This window comes from Episyrphus balteatus, chromosome 3, assembly GCF_945859705.1.
Source record: "Episyrphus balteatus chromosome 3, idEpiBalt1.1, whole genome shotgun sequence".
NCBI classification, from domain to species: Eukaryota; Metazoa; Arthropoda; class Insecta; order Diptera; family Syrphidae; genus Episyrphus; species Episyrphus balteatus.
This window is the reverse complement of record NC_079136.1, coordinates 80,366,838-80,382,347: the sequence shown is the minus strand read 5'-3', so window position 1 is coordinate 80,382,347 and position 15,510 is coordinate 80,366,838. Positions and strand designations below refer to the sequence as shown.

Genomic DNA, 15,510 nt, shown 5'->3' with positions numbered 1-15,510 from the left:
TGCTCAGTAAATACTACAAGACCTCAACATTAGTTTATTTTTGACAAAAAATATAATTAAATAAAATAAAACGTCAGTTGAGTTCAAGTTTTCTTTGAGTTTTCTGACTCAAATATAATTGTAATCTCTTTAAGAGCCCCCGCACACTACAGACTTTCTATCGGCCGATAGTTTAGTCGGGTTGGGCTCCTAGTGTGCGCACAGGCAGCCGACTAAGCAATCGTGTCGCTAGGAAACATTTTAGTTTGAAGGCAATTGTGTAGCAAAACAAACTTTTTTTTCGATCAAACAAACTTTTTGATCGGCCGATACTTAATCGTTGTAGTTTGCGCACTCTCATACATTTTCATTCTGATTAAGAGACCGACTAAACTGTCGGCCGATAGAAAGTTTGTAGTGTGCGGGGGCTCTAAATTTATGTATACATATATGTTGGTCTGCGTTTTTCAATAGGTTTTTCAATAAAAAAAAAAAACATTTTTGAAAAGTTTTTTTGCAAAACAACCATTTCAGATTTACGTAAGCTTTTAAAATAGAGTGCTAACATATCCAAGATTTGTAGATCACTTAATTAAAATCTCATGTTTGTTCAAAACAATTTTACATATAAAAAATTGGATTTGAACCCTCTTACTAATTTATGGGTTTTAAAAAATTGTCGAAAATTGTCTTTTTAGTCTCAGTTTTTTTTTCTTTTGTTGGTAATTTAAGTGCACCTATAAAGATTGTTTTCACAAAAAATATTGACTTGTACTGTAATAAAAAAAAAATCAATCGCAATAGAGGCAACCACCATATAAATCGAACTTCCAGGTTATTCAAATCCAGCTCGTTTATCTTTTCATCTAACTTGTAAAATGCAAATGGTCGAACATATATTAATAAAAAAATATGAATTCGTTCTATTAATTGGTCAGTGATACAAATTCTATATAAACTGATTTTTTACAGAAAAAAAAAATGTTACGCATACGCCACAGTGACTTATTCTTACATTAATAAAACTGAATGAAGGAAGATAGGTATCAAAATAAAAGCACACAAAATGATCTGCATTATCTTTGTTTGAAGCTCAAAACCCTTTAAGAAGTTGTTTTATTCATATACATATGTCACATAAATACCCCAATATTTTTAACAGGGTAAAAATTTTATTCAATCGACTGTTATATGTACATCAAATGGTTACTGCGTTGTTAGAATTCAAAGCCTGTTACAGAAAACCACAAAAACATTAATAATAAAACTACTTTAGTCAAAGATTGCATCCACACATAAAAGAAAAAACACAAATCTAATTTTTTTCTTCATAAAAATAATAAAATGTTTTTCGTGTTTTATTTTCATACTTTATAACAGTGCTCGAGTCTTACTCATATACTCGTATTAATTCACCTTGATTTTTTTTTTCCACCAACAAAAAAAAACATCACATTTCTTATGGCCGAAGAGTGGCTTTTATCCATGGTTCAAAATCAGAAACTTTTGTATAAATTCCTGGCCATTCTTCAAGTCCACATCTATTTCCAAAGGACACAACACCTTCTATTGCATAGTTAAGCTTATTCGCCTCCCTCATAAGTGGACCACCGGAATCCCCATCGCAGCTATCTTGCAGCCACTGTCCACCCACACATAGCTGAGAAGATTCAAGTTGTATACGTTTTGCTGCAAATTTCTCAGAGCATTCTTGAAAATCATTAATGGGTATATAGAGTTTTTGCTTGATTTTACTTTGTCGACCTATCAAATTGAAGAAATTAAAATATTAATTAACTGACAAGCTTATGAGAAATAAAAAATTAATAAATTGAACTTCGTTCAAAACAAAATTAACATGATAATAATAAAAAAAAAAAAATAATTCACTTACTGTCAAGAGTTCTACCCCAACCAGCTACAATTAAATTAGTACCAGTTCTCAGTTGTGATTGAACTCCGAATGCCGATGGCAAGCAAACTGGTTTAATAAAATCTGTATATGTTACAACTCCATCTAAACGTATAAGTGCAATGTCATTTGCCTTGTTTTTACTTGAGTCATCATACTGCGGATGAGGTATAACCTCTTCAAATCCCATATTAATAACAGGATCCGCACAATCTTTTCCAAGACAATCGATGTCCTTGGACAGGTCATATTCACCAAGTCGTATACGATTTCTAAAAGCAAATAAGTGGATATTGTTAAAGTTGTATGAAAATTTGTTGTATGTGTACATACAATCGACCAACTTCACGAAGAATAGCTCCTGTCACACAATGCGCTGCCGTTAAAACATAGCGTTGATTAATTAGACTGCCAGCACAATTTAAAATTGGCTTATTATCACCTTTGAATTAAACTTTAACCTAATATATTTATAATCAAAATAAATCCTTGACAATTCACACATACGTCCGACATACTCCAGAAGTACCATCCAAGCAAACTCATCCAACAAGGTGTCATTTCCATTATAAATCCTATCACCCACAGCTGCTTGTCCACATCTTGGCAAAGAAGGTAATATAACTCCTTCACCATTACCTGCAGAAGGTCCTGGACCCGCTGCATTTCCTCCTCCTGTTGCGCAACATACAAACGGTGATCGACCAACTCCATTCTGACATTGGGATTGTTGTGCAAATAGTTTGTCTGCATTCGAGAGTGGAGTTTTCTTGATAAGTGACAGGATATTTGCACAATCGTATATTGAGATACATGAACCGCTTTTGTTGTCTGGAGTTCTACAAGAATCTGTTTGAAAATATCAAAGAGTAACAAAATTGTTTAAACTACTTCAAACTGGTGAAATACTAAGAACTTATATGAACTTACTCTGTGCACTTGAACTATCGACGAGAATGCAAACAACAACTAATGCAACTACTGCCATTGACATTGAATAAATGTTATGCGTTACATTTTTGTTGTTGTTGTTTTTTGAAAACATCATTGTATTTATTTTGAACTTTTGTTTTGTATTTACTTGTAACCTTTCTGATATTTTTTTTCCGGCTCTGACCAATGTCAGGCTTGAGTTTAAAAAATATTTGTTTGAGATAAAAATATTATTGAGTGCGTATTTTTATTTTGTTAAAAGCTGGAATTAATTAAGCTAAGCGACCACTGGTTATCTGTTTGAGAATACGACTGCTGTGAATACTAAATCTGTCTGCCTAGTGAACCTCTAGAGCTATGAGAGTTTATAAATTTAAACTTTTTTTCTCGTATTTCTCTTGATTATGACGCAAATTTTAAGACCATCATCAGCGTGTTAATGTTTCAAGAGAACAATTTTGTTTAAACTGGTTTTTGGTTTTCAGAAATACAGAAAAGTGTTGCCACACCTACATGAAACTGTAGAGAACTTAAAAACAAACAAAGTTAGTTTTCTCATTACACATTTATTAAAAAAGAAATGTCAAGTCTTGAAAATTTAAAAAAAAAATTTGAGAATTGACTTTTCTAAAGAGGATAAGAACACTTTTTTCAGAAAATCGAAAAAAATAAAACCTAAATTTCGACTTTTCATATGATTTGCATTTTTCTCTGTTTTACAGATCATAGCTACTTAGTTTATAAAAAAGTTAAAAGTAATTTTATTCCCTTCTGAGAAGTCACTCCTCACTTGTACTACTTTACTCCGAAAGTTATAAGATATTAAGGGAAATTTCTGTTGATTTAATCTTTTAATCTTTGTTAGATTTTTGTTACATTAAAAAATTTGTGTGGCAACACTGATATTAACAATTACTTTAACCAGTATTTTTGATGAGGTCCAGTGCTTTCAGTTGACTGATAAAGTGCGGATTAACAACAACAAAGTCCAAGTAGTGAGATTGATACACAAAGTTGTCGACCGATGATGTATTTTTTTTTTCTTAATATCTATACATAATATTATTAATTTGGTGGGAAATTCTTATATTAGTCACGTTCACCAAAAAATAACATTTGTTTTTATTATTTAATTTGGAATTCCCATATAAACTTGATTTTATAATTTGATATGAAGTCAGGGCTGTAGACAAAATTTTTTCGTTTTCTTTTAAAGCCTTAAATGTTATTTTACAGTAAAACAAAATACATTTGGTTAAGTGCTAAGTCGTACGAATAAAATTTAAACAACAATTTAGTTTCAGATTACCCAACGAAAAAATTTAAAATAAAAAAAAGAAACAAATTCAGAAATTGTTTGAAAAATTCCTGCAAATTTCTTGATTCCCCAAATTGATTCTTCCGGTACGATTTTAATTTAAACTCTCATGTCTCAACTTCCATAACAATCGAGTTGAACAATTAATGGAATAGTCGAAGCGCCAGAAATTTTTTTTTTAATATTTGATAAATAACGTGGTTTTTCTTGAAAATTCTTTTTTTGTAATGCCAATCGTAATTAAACCACAGGTGTCTAAAGAAATAAAAGGAAGAAACTACTTATTAATAAAATACATAAATATGTATACGTACATATTATTAATCTGCTTTCTTGATTTCATAAATGGCTTAAATGATTTCAACAAAAATGCTCCCATAAAAAAGTTTAAGAAATCTTGATATCAAAATAAAAAATTCAAATTTGTAATTTTTTATTTTTTTCTCCAAAATCAATATTTTGCAAAAAAAAAACTATCCAACCATTTTTTATCCGTCCCGGTTTTCGCTTCTAGAAATATGGTCACCGTAACTATTGTGAACTTTGTAATACAAAAATATAAAACTATAGAAACAAATAAATCACTTTAATACTACTTTTACTACTACTTATTGACACATTTCAAAACAAGTTTTTTTTTATCAAAACATGTTTTGTGACTGCGTAAACTTGGAATTCCTACCTACATCGACCAATTGGCAATTAAGCCGAAATTTTATTTAAGATTTTGTCTCCTAGATGGAAAACCTCGCGATAATAGTGCCAAGTTTTGAAAGATTCTAAAATTTTAACATTCACTAAACATGTTTTGAGATAAAACATGTTTTGAAACTAGTCAATAAGAAGATAGCTACTTCTTTTGTTTGTTTAATCATATTAGGGTGGGTCAAAAGAATCGAAATTCGTTTTTTTTGATTTTGTAGGGGAAGGTGGCCTAAAATGGCCCCCCTAAGGAAAATGTCCTATATCTTGAAAAACAGTAGCATTCAAACTTAAATGCTATATACTTTTCAGAGTTTAATATATAACTCTCACATTTTTTTCATTTGCGAGTTGAAAAAGTTCCAAAAAGTATTTAATTTTTTAAATTTTCAAGACGTCTACAAATTTCACTGATCAAATTTACCCGGGTAAAATGGCACACTGTCCAAACATACGTGATTTTAAATGCAAAATTGAGTCAAAGGGCTTCTTTTCCATTTTCTTGGAACAAGTGGTGCTTAATCCCCCCAGATTTTTCATCGAGTCATTCAAAACCCAGTTCATATTGGTTGCTCGTCTCGTTTTTGTAGTTTTTGCAACTTTGAGTGTTTTGGATGCTTTTTTCCAGGTTTTTGACGGAATCAAGGGCTTTCCTCAGTCCAGGACTTCCTCTCAGTACATCGTTCATAAATAGCAACTATTTTCACTGAAAAAAAAAAAATAAAATGTGAAAAAAAAATTTAAAATGACATGTGAAATAGGTATGCTATTTTACCCGAGCACTAAGTAGGCCATTTTGCCCATTTTGACTTTTTTCAATTTAATTTTTACACCAAAAAATTTAAAATCGTTTTAAACCAACTTATTTCAGTAAATTAATAAGAAATACTTCATGCGTACACACATTAACTTCTTTTTCCAAAATACAATGTTTTTTATACTTTTTTTTTGCAAAAAAAATTTCACAAAATTTTAACGAGTGTACTTTTTGATGTGGATAGAGACAGTTTGACCTGTCAAATTTCAAATAATAGCTTGAAGTTCCTGAAATTTCGTATATGTTGGTTTTGCCAGATAAACTAAAGAATCGCGTTCATAAAAGTTTCAAATTATTTTCGATTCTACGATTTCTAGCAAGGGGGCCATTTTACCTTGGGGTGCCATTTTAGGCCACTTTCCCCTACTATGAAAAATCGATTGCTAGATACCTTTAGAATATACACACCAAATATGAGCTCTTTATATTAATGAGAAGGTCCATTCCCATTGTTACAACAAGCTTCTACGAAAAAAAATAATTTTTTTATTAATTGACTTTTTAGCAAATTTTTTTTTATATATTCTTGTAGAAAATTGAACGCTCTACAAAAAAGGCCTTATACACTTTTTTCAATTATCTAACCGTTTAGTAGATATTTGAAGTCAAAAAATCGAGAAAATCTTTAAAAATTCGTTTTTTGTTCTTGATTTCGTAACAAATTGAAAAATTATAATAATCAAACGCGCATTGCATGTTCTTGTAGGAAACAGATTGTTCCACAAAAAATGTCTTATTAACTTTTTTCATTAATCTAACCATTCTAAAGATATTCGAGGTCAAAGTTAAAAAAAAATTATAAAAACAATTTTTACTTTAAAAAATTTTCCAATTCACTGAAACTTCATTATTTTCAAATTAACAAGATGTATTCTTGTAGTGGCTTAAACGTTCTACAAAAAATTCCTTGGCATCAAATTGATTGCTTTAACCGTTTAGAAGATATTCGTATCCAAATCGGAATGCATACGGGTCATAAGAAAACTATTGAAATCAGAATAAGAGTCTTACCAACATGCATAACTCCACACCTCCCAAGCTACGTTCTTTGATAGATTATGCAAGTATATGAACATTATTCATTTTTCTCTTTCCTTACATTTTAAAACATTTATTGTTTATATCACTATGCATGCCGGCTAAACAGTTATAAATGTAAAAACTATGATCAATTAAAAATAATAACTATTGTATTCTTTTGTTAGGTAAGTTAATTGAAAGCTTAAACATGCGAAACTTTTATTTGTATTTGTTTTTTTTTTTTTTTTAATAGATAACGAAAAAGTTCTGATTAATAGCAAACAGTTTGGGAAAGTTTCACATACGAAGATGATTGTTTTCGCAAAATTGCGTTGATGCATCATTTTGAATGTATCACTTTCAAGTAAATCTTGTTTGATTTATAAATAACTTTTAAATTGATCACACAAAATTATAAGCAGCACGTTTTTGTTAATTTGAATAACATATTCATATTTATACATTATAAACATGTTTTTTTTTTTTTTTAAATTAAGAATCACATATTGATTTTCTATCAAAAATAACTCACTAATTGAAATTTACATTTGAAATAAATTACTTGGAAGAAAGCCAGGAAACAAGATCTTAGAATTTTAAGACAGCAGCTGTTAATATTTAAAAACGTAATATCACAGTTACTTAATTTTTATTGCGAAATATCGGATTTGGAAAGGCTGAAAAATGGATTTGCAGAACTTTGCAAAATAGAATAGAATTTTTACCTACAGAATTTTAAAATACATATAGAATAATAAAAAAAAAACTGAATAAAACAGAATTAAAGACCCATTCCCTAACTCAATCGTTTATTTTAGAAACAATATACTCCTAAGTCAATGATCATTTATTTTTCAAGAACAACTTTTAGGGCTTGAAAACCGTTTAAGACTTAAAAAATGTTTACATTTAAGTAATTTTTAATGCATCTTAAGCTATGTTATAGCTTGGCATTCCCTTAATTTGAAGTGTTGTTGAATTTGCATATAAAACATTAGGTATATAAAAAAATGTTAATGCTCATTGACTTATCTTGTTTCTGACATTAACGATTCAACTTTGACCCATATTGTCTCGAAACAAGTTTTAATAGTTAACAGGCGTTTTGATACAAAAATAACAAATTTCCCTTGCCGAAAAAAATGCATTCTTAAAAAATTTTGCCAAATCTGCCGAATGAGACATCAAAAGAAATTTCTGTTTAAGATCTATTCATAACTGAAAACTAAAAGATTCTCGGAATTCTGGTTACCTAGTTATTTGTGTCTAACAATATATTTTTTTTTTTTTTTTGGTTTCGGAGGCAGACATTTTGGACCCACTAAAAGTCTCGAAACAAGTTTTAGTTCACAAATATGAGTTCACAGTAGACAAGTCTATGTGTTTTGGTACAAAAATTACAAGTTTAACATTTTTCAGATTTTCGAAAAAAAAATTCAAGATGTACCTACCCCTTTCCGAAAAAAAGCATTCTTAAAAATTTCCCCCAAATCCACCGAGAGTGGGAGTTAAGCTCTGTTTATAACTGAACACCAAAGTTAATCGGAGATCTAGTTGCTAAGTTTTTTGCGTCGAAATATTTTTTTTTTTTTTTAATTTTTAGTAGTGTTCCCAAAGGTACAAAAATGGTACAAAAATTTCAAGTTTACTTTTTTCAGATTTTCGAAAAAAATTCAAGGATTACGTACCCCTTGCCGAAAAATTCCTTTTATTCATTTTAAAAAAATTCCTCCAAAACCATTAAGTTTATTCCATATTATGTCCATTTTTTACTTGCGATATAGGTACTTATCAAGTTATGCTCTATTTTACAAAAAAAAAAGTTGAGATAAAAATCAGACTTGACGTCATTATAATGATGGAGAATGCAAAAAGAAGTAGGTACAGCAAGTCCGTCTCTGTGTCTGTATTACAGTCTAGGTACCTGTCTGTATAAGGAGCATCCGTTTAGATGGGACGATTAACAGCCAATTTGGTATTTAACGTTTTTTGGAGACTCTCCTGAGGTGTTTTTGAAATTAGATTCTTGGACCTAAAATAGCGGTCCCTGAAATGTACCAGCTTTGGAAAAGTTTAATTTATCAAAAAAAAAAAAGACTTCAACGATTTTGTTAAAAAAAAATTAGATTTTAGTTTTAAAACAAGAACAAAGAAATAATTGTTTTAAAAAATCTTAATTAACGGTTCCTACCATTGAACTGCTTTTTTTTCAATTCAATTTTCCCCCAAACGAATAATTCAATTTCAATGAAATTGTTTATACAAATGCATTTACCTATGAAATTTTTTGTATAAATTAAGTATAAAACTGTGATAGAAAAATTCGGTTAAAAAAAATTATTTGGGTTTGAAAAATCATATTTTCAAAAAAGGGACTTTTTTGTTTTGAAATTTTAGTTTTAAGTGTTGATTTATAATTGTTTTAAAAGGGAAAGTAACTTTATTAATTTTTCTTTCATTATTTATTAAAACAACGATTCTAACGATTTTGAATTTTGTTCTAAGAATGTAGGTACCTATTTTAATAAGAAAAATTAATTTGTTTACTTGTTTTGGTGTTTAATTTTCTTAGAAGTTGTTTTTTTTTCTCGTGAATAACGAATTTAGTTTTATTTTTAATTTTAGTATTCATTTGAATTATTATTAACCAAATCAGTACACAAGAAGTATAAAAAATGCCAGCAACTCGAATTCTAAGAGTAAATTCGTGTGACTCAGTTGTTATATTGACTTTATTCGTTTTCAACATATTAGACTGCCAGCCTGTAATAAAAGATTTTCAGACAAAAATCTATTCTAACGGGTCTTTTATACTATAACGAGTATAAAATTGTCCAAGCATTTCATTAAATTAATATTAAAAACTCAATTGTTTCATAACTTAAAACTTGAAATCCAAGCACAAGTACTGATACCTACGGGTGACATAATTGTGCATTTTATTTAATTCATCATTTTTCCAAACACTTTTTTTCCACATACGTGCATATAGCCGAGTTAAATTAATTCACTTAAATATTAATCCTACAAGATTGAATAGTGCGTACAGCCAGAGCGTACACCTGCCAACAGAAAATTTAATTAAATAGCAAATGATATTTATTCAACCTTATTATTTTGTGCAAACCTTGGGATTTATTTTTTTATTTTTTTTTACACATGAATTAATCCACTTCAACGCTGCTTGCCACCTTATTATTCTCCCAAACCCACAAAAGATATCAAGAGTTGTCAACTTTGTTAATAAAATAAAATCAAAAAAAAAAAAAATTATGAAGGTTATTCTGAGGAATATGTACCCCCATAAACTCATCATATGAATACAAACAAACAAACAATGCTTTTTCCTCCTCACCGACCGGCTTCCGGGCATTCTGGCTCAACATTGTCACAAAAGACCTGTCTACCACAAAACGAGGAAATCGCAATTCATTTAAAATGAGGTATACTTTGGCTCCCAAAGTCATCATCAGGAGGCAAAAAGAAAATAGTAGTGAGAATATGAATCAAGAAATAAATCTCTAACTTTAACCTGTTTCAACAAAAACAAGGAGCACTAAATTTTTTTGCACTGGACCTTCTTCTGGCAGATTATATTTTGCAACATTTTTAATGAAAGTCCGCTGATAGTCTAACTACAACGCGAATTCAAAAATAGTCTGGAGCTAGAGGAACTTTCTCCTTTTAAAAAGCTTCCAGGGGAAATATATTTGAGCTTGGGAAAAAATATAGCTGTTGCAATGTGTTCTCCACTTTTAGCGGCGATAGCATGCAATTTCTGTCCTTCACTAACATGTGGAATCTTGTGTGGTGAATTTAAAAAGCTCTTTTTTTTGCCATGTTTTCTGGTCTATTGTATCAAAGCTTAGAGCCTGTAAACAGTTGCCCATTCGATGGCCAGCCACTGGGTTAGTGTTTTTCTTTCGGCCACAGATTCACATTTTTTTACGTTAAGGACCTTACATACAACTCTAAATACGTTAATTTGGATTTACTTGACTCTTGTAATAGTTAGGAACCAAACAAACCTTATTTGCATAGTTAAAGAATTGGGACGAAAAATTATGGAAAAATAGTCATAACTCAAAAGTCAAAGCCCAGAAATGTGGTTTTTGAAGTTGTGACGTTATAATTCTCAACGTACGATACCACAATATTTCTGAACTTAACTGAAACTTGCGATGGATAGTTCGTTAGATCCTTACAGACGTTTATTTACACAAGCATAATGTCCTAAAGCATTGCCCTTATCCATCGTGAGGGGAGGAATCAAAAAGAAATATATCTATATGTTGCAAATGGTTTGAGTTATTTTACGCTACCACATACTTAATACATATAAAGGAAACGAACATTGTATTTCTATAGTAAAAGGATATATCACTCTAGGATTTTTTTGTCGTATAGAAAAAAAGAGTTTGCCAGTCTTTCAACTATCACCAGAAGGATAATTGTGTTTTTTTGCGCGCCGCAATTGCTATCTTTTGGAGTGCTCGTACTTTATGGTATATCGCTGCTGCAGCACACAAAGGATATTGAAGACACATTTTTGTTCTTGTTCATCGTTTTATTATTTTTTTCCTTAGAGTTTGCATTGTGTGTCCTGAATTAAGTTGCATTTCCTTCCTCTTGATTGAATATACACTTTTTTGTTGCATTTTAGAGTTTAGCATTTTCCAGTTTTGTCGCAAATGCAAATGGGAGGTCTTTTTTTTTGATAATATTTATATATTTGGTTTCCTTTTCTTTTGTTGCTGCTGATGCTCTGACACAAATCATTTTGCATTTTATCATTATTTTGTATCTTCTTGTCTCTTTAATATAAAATGCTTTTGAATGAAAAAGGGTTATAAAAAGGATATGTTGTATGTATATCTACAAACATTTGCAAAACTGTCTATCAAATACGAGCAATTTGATTGAAGAAAGTTTTGAATTTATGTATTTATGTAGTATGAATGTTTGCTTATGAAAAATGTTTTCATTATAGTAGTTAGAAATCTCATTTTATGTGTCATATTTACTTATTGCTTTATTAGTTTTATGAATAATTGTAGACTTGAATCAAAATCGATTTAGGATGCTTATGACTTTTAGACTTTTAGAAAAAAGTGGTCATCAAAGTTAAATAATCTAAATTTTAATTCAAAATAATGTTTTGAAATTGTTTTTTAAATGTTTTTTGGAAAATTTAAATTACAATTACAATTACAATTACAATTACAATTACAATTACAATTACAATTACAATTACAATTACAATTACAATTACAATTACAATTACAATTACAATTACAATTACAATTACAATTACAATTACAATTACAATTACAATTACAATTACAATTACAATTACAATTACAATTACAATTACAATTACAATTACAATTACAATTACAATTACAATTACAATTACAATTACAATTACAATTACAATTACAATTACAATTACAATTACAATTACAATTACAATTACAATTACAATTACAATTACAATTACAATTACAATTACAATTACAATTACAATTACAATTACAATTACAATTACAATTACAATTACAATTACAATTACAATTACAATTACAATTACAATTACAATTACAATTACAATTACAATTACAATTACAATTACAATTACAATTACAATTACAATTACAATTACAATTACAATTACAATTACAATTACAATTACAATTACAATTACAATTACAATTACAATTACAATTACAATTACAATTACAATTACAATTACAATTACAATTACAATTACAATTACAATTACAATTACAATTACAATTACAATTACAATTACAATTACAATTACAATTACAATTACAATTACAATTACAATTACAATTACAATTACAATTACAATTACAATTACAATTACAATTACAATTACAATTACAATTACAATTACAATTACAATTACAATTACAATTACAATTACAATTACAATTACAATTACAATTACAATTACAATTACATAAAACTAAAGTATTGCAAGCTATCGTTTTAGTAATCCAAATATGTTTTTGGGAAATGGAAACAAAAATAATTTTGTATTGTAGATTTATGTACCTACATTGTACATCTATAAATTTTTAAATTAAATGCTTGGATCCATTAAACTTTTATGCAAGCAAGAACAAATGGTCCAATGTGTATTTTATTTGATTTAAATTTCAAACTCTATTATAAAAATCAAATATATATATATGAGTATATGTTGTATACATAAAAGTACTCCTAGCTATTCGTTTAAATGAATGTGAAATAGGTACTTTTCCTAATCAATCTGCATCGCTTACCAAATCCTACCATTATCGTTGTGCCATGCACTGATGATCATATGAATTCCTATTTCAGTTTAATTACGCTAGCACCGTGTCGGACATTTTAAATAAAGTCGTAAAACATTGAGTATGAAAATATTATGAAAACAAAAATTTTTGATGTACCTACCTATGGGAATATTACCAAATTATATTTTATGACACCCGTGCGTGAGTAAAGCAGGTCTTAAAGATACAAATAAAATAGAAATTAATCAGATTATATTGGGCAAAATGCAAGTACTAAATTAACATGGTGCATAGCATAAAGCATATTAAATAATATATCTCGTTTTTCGTATTTAAAGTTTCATATTTTTAGTTGAATATTCTGTAAAATCCTTAAAACACACGAACCTCTGTAAAATGTTGCCACTGTTCAGTGGAAAACTCTATAAATTAATACTTCTGAATCGTGAGTCGTGACATTATGTTGTGGTAATATGATTTCTGTTGCTTTCCAAGTGTGAAATTCGACGAAGTGTTGATGTGTCAGGAACTCAGAAAATAATATTCACTTTTCGGGATTCGAGGAATAGCATTATTCTGTTTGGTGGAGATGGAATAACGCGTATAGCCACCAGCCACCATTTAAACCTTTTATGTCACACGAAATTGTGTTTGTGGTGGGTTTTTTAATTTTCATGTGTCCAGTGTGTGAAATTAAAATAAATTATGAAAACTTAATCCAAACCATATGGTGCAAACTGTACACTATCACGGTATTTATTTGAACCTATATAGGACCACAAAAAAGAGATGAATGAAAACATACAAAATATCCCAAGTTGAGCGTCAGATTGAAAATAAGACCGGTATTGTGGGTGTACTGGGGAATGATGTGGGAAGATTCTATTACTACTTACCCTTTTGAGCCATCATGTCAATTCATACCGGAATTTAAGAATCTAAGAAACATTGTAAAAGCTCGAACTTTTGACTACCTATTGTTAGATACATCTATTCAAATGAAGATGGACTATTGGAATATTACCACAAGCAGTAATATTTCTAAATCACTTATTGAGAACTTATAATAGAAGTAGTAGCTGATAATAGTCAAGCTGTTTTAAAAAACAAAATTGAGAAATTATTATTAATTTGAAGAAAGAAAAATAAACATACTCTTATTTTATTTTATCAATAAAATATTTCAAATGAATTAATCTTTGAAACGGCAATTGGAATTCTTTTAAATAATGGCGTTTCTAACACTATTCTAAAACAAACAAATCGATTTTCAATTTTAAAGCCAAAATATAAATTGTAAAATTTTATATAAAATTGATTGACTTGTCGACGAAATAAAGCGTATTGTAAAAAATAAGTTACTTTCCTAAAAAATCCAATGTAACATTTTTAACTGAAAACAAAATTTAATTGAAAATATTAAAAATAAAATAAATTTCTCCTAACCGTCGTTAAATAATCATCATCTTTTTAAAATTTCAAAAAAATCGATTCATCCGCTTAAGTTGCATCTGGTTGTACAAATTGAAACTCCGACGGAAAGTGATGGCATTGATGCTCAGTTGCATAGAACAATAGATGCGATGTATAGGAACACAAAAACACTTTTTTTTTACATCTCCATAATTGCATTCATAACTTTTCAAAAAAACGATTCTAAAATTTACCAGTTTGGAATCCAAAGGTTGTGACTGTGGTAACTGCTTTGAATAGGTACCAATTAAAAACATATTTAATTAAAATAAAGTCTTTATTCATTAAGTTAATTGTTTTTTGTAGAAACTCTCATCAAGCCTACCAAAACTCCTTCTGAAATCCAATAAAACAGTTTAAATCGCTTCCACTCAATTCTGAAATTTTTTTTTCTGATGAGTTGAAAAGCAGACCTCCTGCGCAGTGGAAAATGTAAAACGGATACCTACAACGAACGGTTTAAATGTTTTTTTAAACAAAGGTAGCTCCCTTGTAAAATTTTAGAATAGCTTAGCTACCTATACTCATCATGGGGCCTGCGGACTGCACTTGCCAACTCGTTTTCTTATAAGTTACATACCTGAAAATAGAGCTGAGGCTGCTATTGCAATTGCTGCTTTCAATTACTCTGCTTTTTGAGCAAACAAACAAAAGTTGCGATTGCTCTTCAATACCTATATCTACTCGTTGCTCAGTCCTCAGCTTTACAAAAATCCAAGCCAATAGTTTTCTGTCTTTTGAAGGTGAACGGAAAAAAGGTTCGATGTAGGGTTCCCAGGTTTTCAAAACAAAAATCCCCTTTTTTTAACACCAAAACGTTTTTGTTTCCCCTTTTTCGTAAAAAAAATCCCCTTTTTCTTGTGAAGAAAAAAATGCAAGTATTTAAAAACTTTTTTAAAAAAAATATTAATTTTGTACCTATTTAATTTAATCTTAACAAAAACTTTATAATTTAGGTACATATAAATCTTATTTTGAGGAAAAATCCTACCGTAAATCCGTGATTTAGCTAAGTAGATTTAAAATAAATCTCGAGATTTGTTCTTAATCT

The 15,510-nt window shown here is 29.1% G+C and overlaps 1 protein-coding gene across 1 annotated transcript; it reads right to left on the bottom strand.

The window, feature by feature from the left end:
• Window positions 1-1,303: 1,303 nt before the first annotated feature.
• On the bottom strand, window positions 1,304-3,179 carry LOC129916222 (serine protease 7-like). Its single transcript, XM_055996058.1, has 5 exons — window positions 2,822-3,179; window positions 2,399-2,740; window positions 2,225-2,333; window positions 1,874-2,163; window positions 1,304-1,743 (listed from the first exon to the last, which is right to left on the bottom strand). The coding sequence occupies exons 1-5, from the start codon at window positions 2,937-2,939 to the stop codon at window positions 1,439-1,441; spliced, it is 1,164 nt and encodes a 387-aa protein (XP_055852033.1). The 5' UTR covers window positions 2,940-3,179; the 3' UTR covers window positions 1,304-1,438.
• Between the last annotated feature and the right edge of the window lie 12,331 nt (window positions 3,180-15,510).

Excerpts from the sequence above, each read along its gene's own strand:
- LOC129916222 (XM_055996058.1), bottom strand. The coding sequence starts at position 2,939 with ATGATGTTTTCAAAAAACAACAACAACAAAAATGTAACGCATAACATT. Across the intron at positions 2,334-2,398 it reads ACTTCTGGAGTATGTCGGAC|GTGATAATAAGCCAATTTTA; the intron begins GTATGTGTGAAT and ends TTTAATTCAAAG. Across the intron at positions 2,164-2,224 it reads CTTCGTGAAGTTGGTCGATT|AAATCGTATACGACTTGGTG; the intron begins GTATGTACACAT and ends ATTTGCTTTTAG.